Source organism: Pseudomicrostroma glucosiphilum (assembly GCF_003144135.1).
Source record: "Pseudomicrostroma glucosiphilum strain MCA 4718 unplaced genomic scaffold BCV69scaffold_15, whole genome shotgun sequence".
NCBI lineage: Eukaryota > Fungi > Basidiomycota > Exobasidiomycetes > Microstromatales > Microstromataceae > Microstroma > Microstroma glucosiphilum.
This window is the reverse complement of record NW_020289927.1, coordinates 128,016-141,003: the sequence shown is the minus strand read 5'-3', so window position 1 is coordinate 141,003 and position 12,988 is coordinate 128,016. Positions and strand designations below refer to the sequence as shown.

The following is a 12,988-nucleotide window of genomic DNA, read 5'->3' as shown; positions in this document are numbered from 1 at the left end:
AGCCGGCCAGAGTCGCTACGACATCGCAGACAAGTCCACGCAGCCCACTTCATGCGCCCCAATCAATTCTTCCGAAAAGCTGGACGGCAATGACTGCCCTGAAGCAGTCGTCGCAATTGGGAGGGATGCGGAGATATACTTTTTCCTTGGCTGTAGCGGAGGACAGAAACAAAAACTTCCTCCACGAGGCGCTGCAGCATGGCAGCATCGGTGGTCCTGCGTGTGGTGGTGGTGGTGGTTTTCCGGAAGAAGTGCCTGATCTCTATCGGAAGCGCCGAGTGTCCCTTGCTGGCATGGGCGGAGGTGTGTGACGGGGAGAATGATGTGTTGCAGCAGCAAATGAGGGCTGCCTGCGTCTTGGGCCGTGGTCTCCTCTGCCCGCTTCCTCTGCTCCTGTGCTGCACCCATCGCCCACGATTTGGGTGACGATGGGAATTTCAGTCTCCGTGGCAGTGAGCCGCCCGCTCCATCTGAAGATGCGCCGAGTGCGCAGGGGTGGTAGGCAGGGTAGCAGTGGTGGACATGCACCAACCACCGTCATCGCGTGGCTCCCTCGCTGAACTCTCTGGGCCCCTTTTCACTTCGCTTAACACTCTGCTTCACCTTTCTTCTTCTCGTACCATTCCAACAACCCATTCTTTCCTTCGCACCAACACATCTCCCCCATCACTACATACACAAGTGAGTTAGACAGACTAGCCTAGACGCAGCTCTCTGCAGCATGAGCGCAAAAGCACACGGTCGCTGTGTGTGCCCTGCTGCACATGGGTTCGGCACGAGCTGACCCGCACCTCACCACCGCTTCACCCTTTCTTCGCTTTGCAGTGGCTCCCGTTAACGCTAACCTCGCTGAGGACGTGAGTATAGCAACAAGGACGCCTTGAGCTCCTCTGCGCATACCGCTCACCCACCTCTTCTCTTCCTCGTCGCTCCACCTCGTTGCTTATCTTCAGATCTCCGCCGGCAAGGGTGAGTTACCCGGTCCCTAATATACAGCCGCCTTCGTCCGGAGCTGCTCAACTGACATTCAGCACCTTGCCCTTGTTCTCCTCCGCCCACAGCCTCTGCCTCTGACATCCAGAAGCTTGCTTCCAACCCCTCGTCGGGTGCTGGCGTCAAGGTTGGAGAGAATGTCTCCACCGCCATGACCAAGCTCAACAACGGCAACCTCATCCCCTCTGTGAGTACTCTGATGATTCAAATGCCCAAGGGCAGAGCCGGTGGTGACGCGCTGTGCCCTGTGCAGTGCGCAATTATTCTATTGCGCAAAATTCGATTTCTAATCGCAGCTCTACTACCCTGTTCGCTCTTCCACAGGTCGCTCTCGGTGTGTACAAGGCCCCCAACGACAACACCACTGAGCAGGCCGTCGAGTGGGCTCTTGACGCCGGTTACCGTCACATTGACGGTGCTGCCCGATACGCCAACGAGGAGGCCGTCGGAAAGGCCCTCAAGAACTGGTGCGCCAAGAGCGGTGTTCCCAGGGAGCAGGTCTTTGTTACCTCGAAGCTCTGGGACGCTGACCACGAGCGTGCCGAGGATGCCATTGCCGACTCGCTGAAGAAGCTCCAGCTCGAGTACATGGACATGTACCTCATCCACTCCCCAGGAAACATGGGTGAGGAGGCCCGAATCAAGGCCTGGAAGGGCCTTGAGGACGCCGTTGACAAGGGACTCATCAAGAACATTGGTGTCTCTAACGTGAGTACAATATGATGCAGAGAAGATTGCTAGTTTCTGCAAGAGCGCGATGTCCTGACCGATATTGCTCCCGCCTGCCCACATTCACAGTTCGACGTTGAGGAACTCGACCACCTGATGCAGCACGTGCGCATCAAGCCCGCCGTGAACCAGATTGAGTCGCACCCCTTCTTCCAGCACGAGGAGCTGCGTGAGGCTACCATCTCTCGTGGTATCCACATCCAGGCCTACTCGCCCATGGCTCAGGGTGCCGCTCTGGACCGAAGCGAGATCAAGACCATTGCTACCAAGCACGGCAAGACCCCCGCTCAGATCCTCCTCCGATGGGGTCTACAGATCGGCAACATCATCCTGCCCAAGTCGCTGACCCAGCACCGAATCATCTCCAACGCCCAGCTCTTCGACTTTGAGCTGGACGCTGATGACATGGAGCTCCTCAACTCCCTCGACGAGGGTATGAAGATGGGCAAGCTCGGCCCTGCCGGTACAAGTCAGCCCGCATCGCCAAATGCTACCAAGCCCAACTCGCGTAGGTCTTCTGGCAGCGGTGGACTGTCTGGCGGTGCTCTCAAGATGACCTCCAACTAAAAATTCCGTGGAGAGGAGAGAGAGAGAGAGACGAGAGAAGAGGGCCGGGTAGAAGAAGAAAGGTGCCGATATGCTTGTATATCATCTCTTGACGCGCAGATCACGATACAAATTCTAGAGCCGCGTTTGTGAACTCCGATCTGTCTGACTATGCTCGTGCTGACGACTGGATTGCTGAGCTCAAAAGGACTGGCTGTACACTATTGCGTTTGCCTATCGCCTCATAGATTGGTGGGCAGGTAGGCAAGGGAGACCCTGAGGCGGCGTTCCCAGCAGAAGTAGTGACAGAGCTCCGCGTGATCGCCTGACCCTTGCGTGCGTGGAGGAAGAGGAGGTAAAGTGACACAGCCGATGCTGTCTAGAAGTCAGACTCCTCGTGTACATTTCACACTTCAGACTCTCACGAGGTCGGGAGGTTCCTCACAGCACGATAAAGAGCTCAGAGAAATGCTTTTCATTACACGACTCAGGAAACGTTTACAAGAGAGGTGGGTGACAGAAGAAGAGGCGATGACTCTCTAGGGGCTATTTTGATAGCAGGGAGCCCTGTCTACATGCTTCGCGTGGCTCCCACATGTGAATTGACTATTCAGGATTCTCTTGTGTTCTTGATCAAGAGGCGTATCGGCGCTCGTAGGCCATCTTTCCGTTGTTCAGGAGGCTTGAAATTATCGCCTGTGGCAATCTCAGTGCTGTCCTTGATCGCTTCAAACAGCTCCGGCGATCCCGACAAGATGCCTAGCTTTGACAGTTGAGCACCAAGCCCGCTGATCGGACGGGACGAGTGTACGATCTGCACGATGGTGGATATACGATGGCTGCTCATCAATTCAGTGACCCCCTATCCCTGTACGGTCGCATTGGTCTTGAGAAAGTGCTCCACGGTGAACTCGCTAATCTTCAACTCCTGACCATCGAAATAATGTCGTCCATGTTCTTTGTGAGCGAGGAGTGTAGGGGTCAAAACATTCGTACGGGTTCCAGAGAAATCCAAGCGCAGACCACTGGTGGCGTCTCGATCACTATGCTGTGCAAGATTAATCGCCCAGCAGGCGATCACCATCCACCACGAATCGGCGCTCCACACGACGACGCCGAAGACTGTGGGCGTAGCGCAATCGCAGTCGAGTATGCCCGAGGCCCAGGTTCTCACTGCCATCTTGATGATGTCGGTGGTGCTCGTGCTTGAGGGCCACCAAAGCGTTGGGAAGCCATCGACAGTCTCTACCTTCCGTCACAGGCTTGTGGAGAGTAGCGCTGAGCTGTACAGGCATGCGGCCGGCCAGAGCTCTCTTCTTGTCCACCATGTGCTGGGTGATCCTCTTGCAAGGGCAAGGGACATGAGCCCGGTAGTAGTTCCACAGCCCCAAGAGATCCAGAGCCAGAATAGGGGCCGTTGATTGGGTGGCTCGAGGTAATGGCACTGCTTCAATCTCGACGGAGGTCTGCCTACCGACGATTGCCATGAGCTATCTGAGCGACGCGAGCAGATTATCGCAGGTAGGGAGAGGACGATTGGACGTCGACGTAGGCGATGTTCTCTCTCTGGACGCCAGAGGCAAGTAGATTGTCCATGCAGCGTTGAAAGAACGCTGGTGCATCTTTCACTAAGAACGACACTCTGTTGTGTTGGAAACTGCCCTTGTCGCATTCAAAGGCTGTCTTTCAGCGTCTGTCGATCCACAGTCAACGGACTATTGAGAGACAAGAATGAGTGTACAGAGAGTTAGCATTGGGGCTGCGTCGTTGTCGGTATGTAGGTTGGATACTCGCCTCCCATGGTCTGGCTATGGAAGATCTTCGTCGCGTATAGGGTGAAGGCAGGATTATTGGAAGTCCTTGCGGTGTTGTATAGCGTAGTCACCAAAGACAGAGTATGCAGTGCTCAAAGCACAAGCGGTGCTGGTGTGAGGTAGTAGAAGGTAGAGGTATTGTATGTGCATTAAGATAAGCGCATGGCGCTACTATGGAAGCATCGAGTGGCATGAGAGCTTGCGAAGGAGAAGATGGAGAAGGAGGGGGGAGATGGACAACAAGTAGAGGAGGGACGAAGATGAGCATATGACCTTTTTCGAAGGGCTGCGCTGCTGAGCAAACTTCAGACGAAGTGTAGGGCCAATCGCATTACAGCGAGCACACCACTACGTACACTGCTCTCCTGCCTCCTTCTTGTCCTTTGCTCCCACACCACTAGCACCTCACATCCTCATCCTGAGGCCCTCAGCATCAGAACTCTGCCACGGTCGCATTCGTGCTGCCCTGGCATCCATCACCTTCCACTCCCCTTCCGTGGGGACCACAGCAATCCACAAGACGGCAAGTAATTACAGACGTAAGGGATCTTCCGATGAACGAAGAAGGGTCAGACCGTGAGGGAGGTCAGTGCAGTGCTGCAGGAACGACAATCCCGTCCCGAGACCAGGCGGAAGGGGGACCTGAAGGTGAAGGTGAAGCTGGAGCTATCGACGGGGCGGGCCGGACCAAAGCCGGAGCCGGAGCCGGAGCAGGAGCCGGAACGGAGCTGAGCGTAGAGCTGAGCTGACAGTACAGTACTGGTATGCCCTCGCTTGCGGACCTTGCTTATTCTACGGTTCACTTCATCGGATATTCGCGAAAAGATTCAGTCGTGCGACGCAGACGTCTATTGGTGGTCTGCTCAACGAGGAAAACAGTGAAGTGTTTGCGTCTAGCAGGACAATGGCTGCATTGATACGAATGTGCACGAGAAACCCCGTACAGACTCCACTCTCCCCAATCGACTGCCCTGTGAACATGCTCATCTATCCCAGACTCCATCCGATTAGTCAAAAGTGATCTTTTTCGCCTTTCCTGCCACGGGCTCCTTGTAAAACGATCCGTACACCGAATGCTCTTTCTTCTTTATAGTCATAGAAAATCTGGTGAGGTTTTGGGAGGTTTCTAAGGTCAGTATGAGCCGAGAATCAAGCAAAACAAACTTTCACTCTGTCTCTCCTTCCCTCGCCCTTCGGGCAGACAGATAGAAACTCACCGGTACATCTCCTCTGGCACAGGCATCTCAGAGTCCTTTAGAATCTTGACTAGCTCTCCAGCGTGCGCCTTGTCCTCCTCTGTAAAAAAGGTCATACTGCGTCCTGTCCGTCCTCCACGGGCCGTACGTCCGATGCGGTGCACATAATCCTCAATGGTCAAAGGGAAGGTAACGTTGATGACCTGCTCCACCTGCGGGATATCCAACCCACGAGCAGCCACGTCCGTTGCGACGAGCAGCGGCGTGACGCCGTTCTTGAACGAGTCGAGAGAGGCCATTCGCTGAGGCTGTGTCATGTCTCCATGAATACCCGTCACGCTGAAGCCATTGCGACGGAGCGTCTCCTCGATTCGCGAGGCCTCCTTCTTGTACAGGGCAAAAATGAGCACCTTGTCAGTTGCATTCTTGCCCCTGGGACCAGCTCCAATCTCGCGCAGGAAAGCCTGTAGCCGTCGCTCTTTAGCGCGGTTGTCGTCGAGAACCTCGACGCGCTGCTCGACTCGCTTGTTGGCCGTAAGCTCGTCGGAGCCAACGGTCACCCTGATGGGCCCGCGCATGAAGGTGTCTGCAAGTCCTCGCACAGCAGGAGGCCAGGTTGCGGAGAACATGCTGGTGTGGCGTCCTTCTTCGTGGGACTTGCACATGCCAATGATGGCGCGGATGTCTGGCTCGAAACCCTTGTCGAGCATTCGGTCAGCTTCGTCAAGCACCAAGTAGGCCACGCCGGAGAGGTCCAGCTTGCCTTCTCTTGCCAGATCTAGCACTCGGCCGGGAGTACCGACGACGATGCGCACAGAGGGTGAGCTGTGCAGCTCCTGCTCCTGCTCGTACTTGGGCACACCACCAAAGAGGCATACGGAACCGAATCCAAGAGAAGGAGCGAGCAATTGCATATTGTCGTGGGTCTGCTTGGCCAGCTCACGCGTGGGAGCTACGACGAGGACGGACACCTGAGGGGAACCGGAGCCCTTCTTGCCACCTTTCTTTGCTCCTGCCTTGCCACCACCGCCAGTGACGAGATACTGCAGTGCCGGCACACCAAAGGCAAAGGTCTTTCCCGATCCAGTCTCGGCGATACCCACTACGTCCTTTCCGCTTAGAAGAACGGGCCAGCAGCAAGCCTGAATAGGCGTGGGCTTTTCGAACTTGAGGCGGTCTAGCTCGGCGCAGATGCCGTCGTCTACTTTTCCTCGGAGCTCCTTGAAGGAGAGGAAAGGAAGCGGAGGCTTTTCGTCAGACTCTTCGGGGGCCTCAAGGGTGATGTTGTGGTCCTTGAGGAAGGCATTGGCAGCAAGGGCGTCGGTGGGAGCAGAGGAGGGAACATTGGACGAGGCTGCAATTGTTGTAGAAGAGGAAGAAGAAGGTGCAGCTGATGTGGCGGCGGCCTTCTTTGCCTTCTTCTCTTCCTTCCTCCGCTTCTTCTCGGCCTTGGCGGCAGCAGCTGCGTCCTCCTCGCTAGCTGCGTCTGCTGTCTTTGCCTTCTTCGAGGCAGGCTGGTCGCCGTTCGAAGTCGAGGCGACAGCGGAGGAGGCTGCTGGAGCGTCAGCTTCCTCCTCAGCCGCCCTCTTCTTCGCCTTCTTCTCTTCCTTTCTCCTCTTCTTGTCTTCTGCCTTGGCTAGCGCTTCAGCGTCTGCGCTTGTGCCATTGGTGGTGAGGTGAGCAGTGGGCGATGCGGGTGGCTCGGCAGCCATTGTCTTTGCCTTCTTTTCCTTCTTGTGCGATGACTTGAGCTTGTCCTCCGCCCTCTTCTCCCCTAGTGCAGAAGAGGATGACATGCTGCGTGCGTTGTGATGGATGATGTGAGGCAGATGTGGGTCTGGTACGCGGTCGGGTCCAGTTCCGGGAAGAATTGTTGCGAGGAAAGTTTTGCGCTTCCGAGTGTGTGTCGGTTGGCGCGCGCAGGGCGAGATGTGGCGGAGATGCAAGGCCTGGCTGGGGTGCAGCTCGCACAGGGCAACGCACTTGTCAAGCTCAGCCTCAGCCCCCACCACCACACGCCCTCGGCTCCCCGCGTCTGTGTCTCCCCGCATTTCACATCAAGGCCTCACAGGGCGGGGCGGATCCCATCCCTCCCCCCTTCACTCTTCCTTCTGACTTCGTATCTCCCCTCCCTTACCACCCACCCTCTTCTTGTGGCGAGGAAGAAGAGGCCAGCACCTCATGATCAGGTAGCCAGCCAGTCATCTTTGCCAGTCGCAGCCACGGCCCTAGTACCCATCCTCCTCCCTTGCCCAATCGGTACCACTTCGGCACTGCAAAGGGCAGACTGCCACGTCATCCCAACACCCTCCAGGATCAAGAGCACCCAACCCGCACTCGCAGCCCTACATGACAGTCGCAACCACCCTCACCGCCGCAATGGCCAACATGACCATCCCGCTCCCGCCCACGATCCGACCCAGCACACCTTCTGGCGCATCTCCCTTTGCAGAGCTACCTCACGAGCTCATGGCAGAAGTCTTTCTTCATCTCGATCCACATACCCTCTACACCTCGATCCGCTTCCTCAATAGCAATTGGAAGGAGACTGTTGAATCGCACATCATCCCTATGCTCTTCCTTACCGAGAAGTGGAGGGTCGCACTTAGAGTACATCGTAGACCAAGAAAAGATACTGTGCAGGGACCAATGGCAGAGCCCGAGGAAGCTAGACGTATACGTGTAGAGGCGACGCCGGGCGTATATGAGGATGAGCTCAACCCGCCTATACCAGAAGACCAGGAACCGCCCAAGATCAAGCAACACATTCCCCTCCAATTCCAGCAGCTAGACCCCGTTAATAATCGCTTCCTCTTTTCTACCGGACGAGACTGGTATGCCGTCTACGAGATGACCCAGAAGTACATTACTACCGGAGACTTGGCTTTCAGGCTCGAAGTCGATTTTGGACTTGTGTGGAGATTCGACGGCGATGGACAAGAGGATCTGGACAGTGGCAATGGCACCTGGGGCAAGCTCGACCAAGAAAACGGCTGGTTGAGCAAGTTTTATTGCGTAAGTGTAGGCAGCTCAGAGGCTTGCGACCGGCACCTTGGACTGCTCAGCTGACCAGATCTCTCGGATTCGCCTCGTAGTCGAGCTATGACCTCCATGATAGGAAAAAGCCATTCACTGAGCTTGACGCTTCTGCTCCCAGAGCCATCCTCAATACCACCCAGCTCGCCAGGCGGCGTCGCTTACCAGCTGGACCGCCTATTCAGGCTGGTCTGCAAGCGCCGCTATACTGGGACGACAAGCACGTGGAATATCTGCACCTCGAGCTAACGCTAGGGACAGAATTCTTTGTACGTCGTTCCGCTCGTGCAAATCTCCTCATGAGAGCGCTCGAGGCGGAAGCAGCTCGTAGGGACACCTTCGAGGCGAACATCTCCATTGAAGACGTTGAGAGTGACACTAGTCCAGCTTCGCCGCCCTCGCTGGGCAGCAAATCGCCTCTCCATCGTCCTGCAGCGGTGAGATCACCAGCGGGAGGTCTAAGTCCGATCTCGCACCTCAAGCCTGGCACAAACGGCCATGCCAAGTCTAGTAGAGATGGTCTCGCGACGCCCCCTCGCAGTGCTCTGAACAGCCAGCTAAGTCCCAACATGTCTCCAGCCGAGCAATTACAGATGATGGCGAGGAGCAAAGCAGCAGCCAAGGCGGCAGCCCGTCGCCACGGCACCCCATCTTCGCGCCCTCCCTCGAGACCATCGTCTCGAGCGCCCTCGCAACCTAGCTCTTTGGCGCCCTCTCGCGTGACCTCCCGTGCTCCTTCAAGAGCTGCATCGAGGGCTCCTTCTCGAGGTCCCACCCGGACCGGATCTCCCGTGGAAGACTCGCCTACCCCAATTTCGATGCTCCCCTCTCCCAATCAACCAGACGCGCCCGTCGCCTCTCCCCGCGACCTCCCCTTCTTCCGCGCATCCGCCCTGGCCCTCTCCACCAATTCTCCATACACGCGTGAGGCCCTCAGCGGGTACATCACCCCGGATCCCAATGCCTCTCTGGGCCTCAATCGTCCTCGCATACCAGCCAGCGCGGGGATGGGACCTTTTGGTCTTCCGGCCAATGCATTTAGTCTGAGGGGAGGAGGAGGAGCACAGCCTGGTGGGACGCCCATTGCCGAGTTCAAGGGTAGACTTCGCAGGGCAGGGGGATTCGAGCCGCTCGACCTGCAGGCTATTGCTAGGCAGGAGGCCAACGGGCACGCCGGCGGTGGTAGTCCCGGGAGTAGCGGCTCGGAGGAAGGAGATGAGGAGCAGAATCAAACAGAATGCGAAGGGCCATCCGTCTGGAGGAAAGGGCCGGATATTAGAGATGCTCAGCCCAGGGAGTTTCGAGCTGCGCGACTGGTGGAGCCGGACGAGGGAAGCTATCAGGGGGACTTGGAAACGCTCTGGGCCTGGAGCAGGTGAGGAGAGCTGTGAATCGCTGTATAGAACCTCTTTTCGCCCCGTATACGGTCCCTGTCCTTTTCAGCTAGCTGTCTCTTCCAAGTCCTCATGTACCCATACCAGTATCATACGCGCCGTGCCCCATTTCGTCTCAACAAATCTTTCTGGTTCCTTTGGTCCTTGTCTCGCCTCCCACCATGTCGGCCTCTAATGTACCCTACCCTACCGTACCGTACGTATCCTATTGTATCCTGCAGTGTCATCACTTGGGTTTGCGACCTCTGGTGTTGATCGATCGGACTGGCTGATTGGGTTGAATTGGGCGTATTCTTTTGCGTGAAAGCGAACCTCGGTTGCGCCTCCACAGACACGATCACACAGACGCGACTGACCGGCTTGCACCCCCGCCCTGCGCCTGCCTGCCTGCCTTTCCGGTTGGACTCGGTTCGGCCCAGGCCCGTTCATGCACGCGGATAGACGTAGACTAGGTGCTTCGGTAGGGACGACACTTCCGTACCATACTTCCTCCACTAAGCATTCGGGATCAGAGATCAGCAAGGGTGTAGCTGCTTTGAGAGTCTACTTCGGCCTACTATTAGAGTAGAAGGCCTAGAGGGCGAGAGATCTCCTCAGCGAGGCTGGCACTCGCGCTCGCGCTCCCACTCGCACTTTCAGTGCCTCTCACAACACGGATGCGACATTTGCAGCTACGAAGAAGCAGGCGAGCAATGGTCGCTCACGCTGCCGTGTCACGTTCTACCCTCTTCTTCCTCCTCCTCGTCATCGCAAGCTCAACCCTCATTCAAACACACGCGCAAAGAGCCCCCTCTCACCCGCGGCCCATTCCAGGCGACTCTCCCCTTCCACCTCTCCCGCAAACGCAGCAGAAGAATGCGATCCCAATCTCTCCTTCGGCCTCAACAAGCGCTGCTGGAGACTCGTCGCTCAGATCTCACTCCCACTCAGGTGCTCATCTAGGACCTGTAGATCCTGATGCTCGTAGCAACACGGGGACGACGTGGAAGGGGGACTCCTGGGAGGAATTGCCCTCGAGGTGGAAGGATTACCTGCCGAGGGCTGTGGGTGGGAGCAGCAATGGAGAGGGAAGATCAGTGAGACCCTCTAATAGTGGCCTGAAGTATGGGCAGGCTTCATCGCCTGCTGGACCGGCCGGATACAATGCGCCGCCGTCTGTGTCCCCACCGTCTGCTAAAGGGACTGTCAAGGTCGCGTCCAAAGGACCGGCTCAGCAGACTCGTACCTCGAGACCAGCAGAGGTGTACGACGAGCCAGATGAGAGCGAAGATGAAGAGGACGATGACGAAGAAGATGACGAGGATGAGGAGATCTGGCGTGCGTACAGGGAAAAGAAGGAGGAAGAGGCTCTGCTGCGAAGACACCTCAAGAGTCGTGCTCGACAGGAAGCTCTCCGGGCGGGAAAGAGCGCACGTCGAGCTGCTAAGGCCGTCTTGCCCAATAATGGCGATCAAAAGGGAAGCACTACCAGCTCAGACGATTCGCATCACTCTCTCATGGATGGAATCAAAGCGCTCTGGTCCACCTTTGCAGCTTGCTTTGGCTTCATCTGGTACTCCGTCAGGCTCTGCACGCGCTACACCTCCCTCTTCACCCGCTTCATCTGGAGCGCTCTACGCTTCTCCCTCCGTCACGTAGGTCGAGCCTTTCTCCTCGTATGGGCTACAGGCAAGTATGCAGTGCGACAGGTCCTGAGACCGTTGCGCGTGGTGGGCGCACCGGTGGTGTACTTGTTCTTGGGAGTGAAGTGGACTTTTTGGGATTGGCCGTCGTACTACGTCTTCAGGACGATGAGGGAGGTGTACCCGCTCTAGTGAGTCGCTCGATATAGCGTTCCGTCACGCAGTCCTTCCACCCCGAGGGCACGAGACCTGACCACCTGCTTCTCCTTATCACCCGTCTCTCTCCCCCCTTTGCACTATATAGCGTCTTCCTCGGCGCGGCCTTGGCACTAGGAACAGCCATCGGCCTCTCCTCTTCCGTCGTCCTCTACCTCGGCTCCTTCCTCTTCAACACCCGCTCCCCTCTCGAGTCTCACCTCAGCTCATGGCAAAAGTCCGAAATAAGCGAGCTGGACAGACGCTTAGAGGTCGGTGTGCAAAAAGGCGCGGCGGCCATCGATTCAGCATTGGGTGCAGGGGGAGCTATTGGGGGGCAGGCAAAGAAGAGTCGTAGAGATGGTCGTAGTCGGACGAGCAAGAGGAGTAGCGCCAGTCGTGCTGGTGCCGAGGAGAGCCTGATCGACAAGGCCATGCGGGAGCGAGCTCAAGGCGGCGCTACTGGTCCTTCCCCGCCTCGTCGGCACGGTACCCGCTCTCGAACATCGACAGAAGATGTACAAGAGCAGGAAGAGGAGCTTCCCGATTTCCTCAAGGGGCTAGGATCCTCCTGGAAACCCCTTCCTAGAGCACGCGAGACGACGGCGACATCAGGTCTAGAAGGGGACACTAGTGGTCATACAGGCCCAGGTACCAGTACTACTACTAGTGCCGACACGACGGGCGAGGAGGAGGAGGAGGAGGAGGTCGATGAGAATGGAGAGCCAGAAGACTACTTTTCCGTCCCACCAGCAACACAGAGGCGCTACCAATCCCCCAGCTTAGCAAGAAGTGGCAGTGGTGGTGGTGGCAGTGGTGGCCTTTCGCCATACACCCACCACCAGCAACAGCAGCAGGCACGCCCAGCTGCGACCTTTTCGGCGTACAGCTCTGCGCTCCCACCAGGGAACAGCTACCGACACGGCCAGGGCCAGGGCCAGGGCCACGGGTACGGATACGGGACAGGTGTCTCACCCCTCTCACATCCTGCTGCAAGTGGCAGTGGCAGTGGCAGTGGCAGTGGCAGTATTTCCACCTCTTCCTCTGGTTCGACAAGCAGAAGACGCTCCCTACCCAGCCACAGCCACAATGGCACTCACAACGGGAGTGGGAGTGGTATCCCCTCTCCTCCTGCCTACTTCTCCAGCGGCCCTGGCACTGGCAGTGGTCTTAACAGTGCGAATGGTCCTCCCCCCTTCCCTTCCCCACTAGGCCTTTATGGTCAACCCATCTCTAGCTTAGGAGGTGGTGGTGGTACCGGTACCGGTATTGGTGTTGGTGTTGGGTCTAGTTTGCCCGTGGGAGCAACGGGCCGGCGCTCCAGGGGGGTGCACGCCAGGTAGACTGATTTGATTGATTGATTGATTGATTGATGGAATGATTGACCGCGAGGGTTGGGTTGGGTTGGTGGAACACGCTGTGCTGTGGGATGTGGAATGTGGGATGGACTTTTTCGTTGTCGG

At 57.0% G+C, this 12,988-nt stretch overlaps 4 protein-coding genes across 4 annotated transcripts; 3 read left to right on the top strand and 1 right to left on the bottom strand.

Annotated features, from left to right (window-relative positions):
• Positions 1–1,144: 1,144 nt before the first annotated feature.
• Positions 1,145–2,289, top strand: BCV69DRAFT_288372 (Aldo/keto reductase; the record flags this gene model as incomplete). The annotated part of the gene is made up of 3 exons (XM_025493622.1): positions 1,145–1,180; positions 1,318–1,701; positions 1,792–2,289. 3 exons carry the CDS (start codon positions 1,145–1,147, stop codon positions 2,287–2,289), a joined length of 918 nt encoding a protein of 305 aa, XP_025345757.1.
• Positions 2,290–5,019: 2,730 nt separating this feature from the next.
• Positions 5,020–7,141, bottom strand: BCV69DRAFT_284903 (DEAD-domain-containing protein). Its single transcript, XM_025493211.1, has 2 exons — positions 5,300–7,141; positions 5,020–5,186 (listed from the first exon to the last, which is right to left on the bottom strand). Exons 1-2 carry the CDS (start codon positions 7,072–7,074, stop codon positions 5,090–5,092), a joined length of 1,872 nt encoding a protein of 623 aa, XP_025345756.1. The 5' UTR covers positions 7,075–7,141; the 3' UTR covers positions 5,020–5,089.
• Positions 7,142–7,342: 201 nt separating this feature from the next.
• On the top strand, positions 7,343–9,945 carry BCV69DRAFT_284902 (hypothetical protein). The gene is made up of 2 exons (XM_025493210.1): positions 7,343–8,293; positions 8,374–9,945. The coding sequence occupies exons 1-2, from the start codon at positions 7,628–7,630 to the stop codon at positions 9,691–9,693; spliced, it is 1,986 nt and encodes a 661-aa protein (XP_025345755.1). The 5' UTR covers positions 7,343–7,627; the 3' UTR covers positions 9,694–9,945.
• A 455-nt stretch (positions 9,946–10,400) lies between these two features.
• Positions 10,401–12,868, top strand: BCV69DRAFT_301074 (hypothetical protein; the record flags this gene model as incomplete). The annotated part of the gene is made up of 2 exons (XM_025494519.1): positions 10,401–11,521; positions 11,635–12,868. The coding sequence occupies 2 exons, from the start codon at positions 10,401–10,403 to the stop codon at positions 12,866–12,868; spliced, it is 2,355 nt and encodes a 784-aa protein (XP_025345754.1).
• Positions 12,869–12,988: the final 120 nt, after the last annotated feature.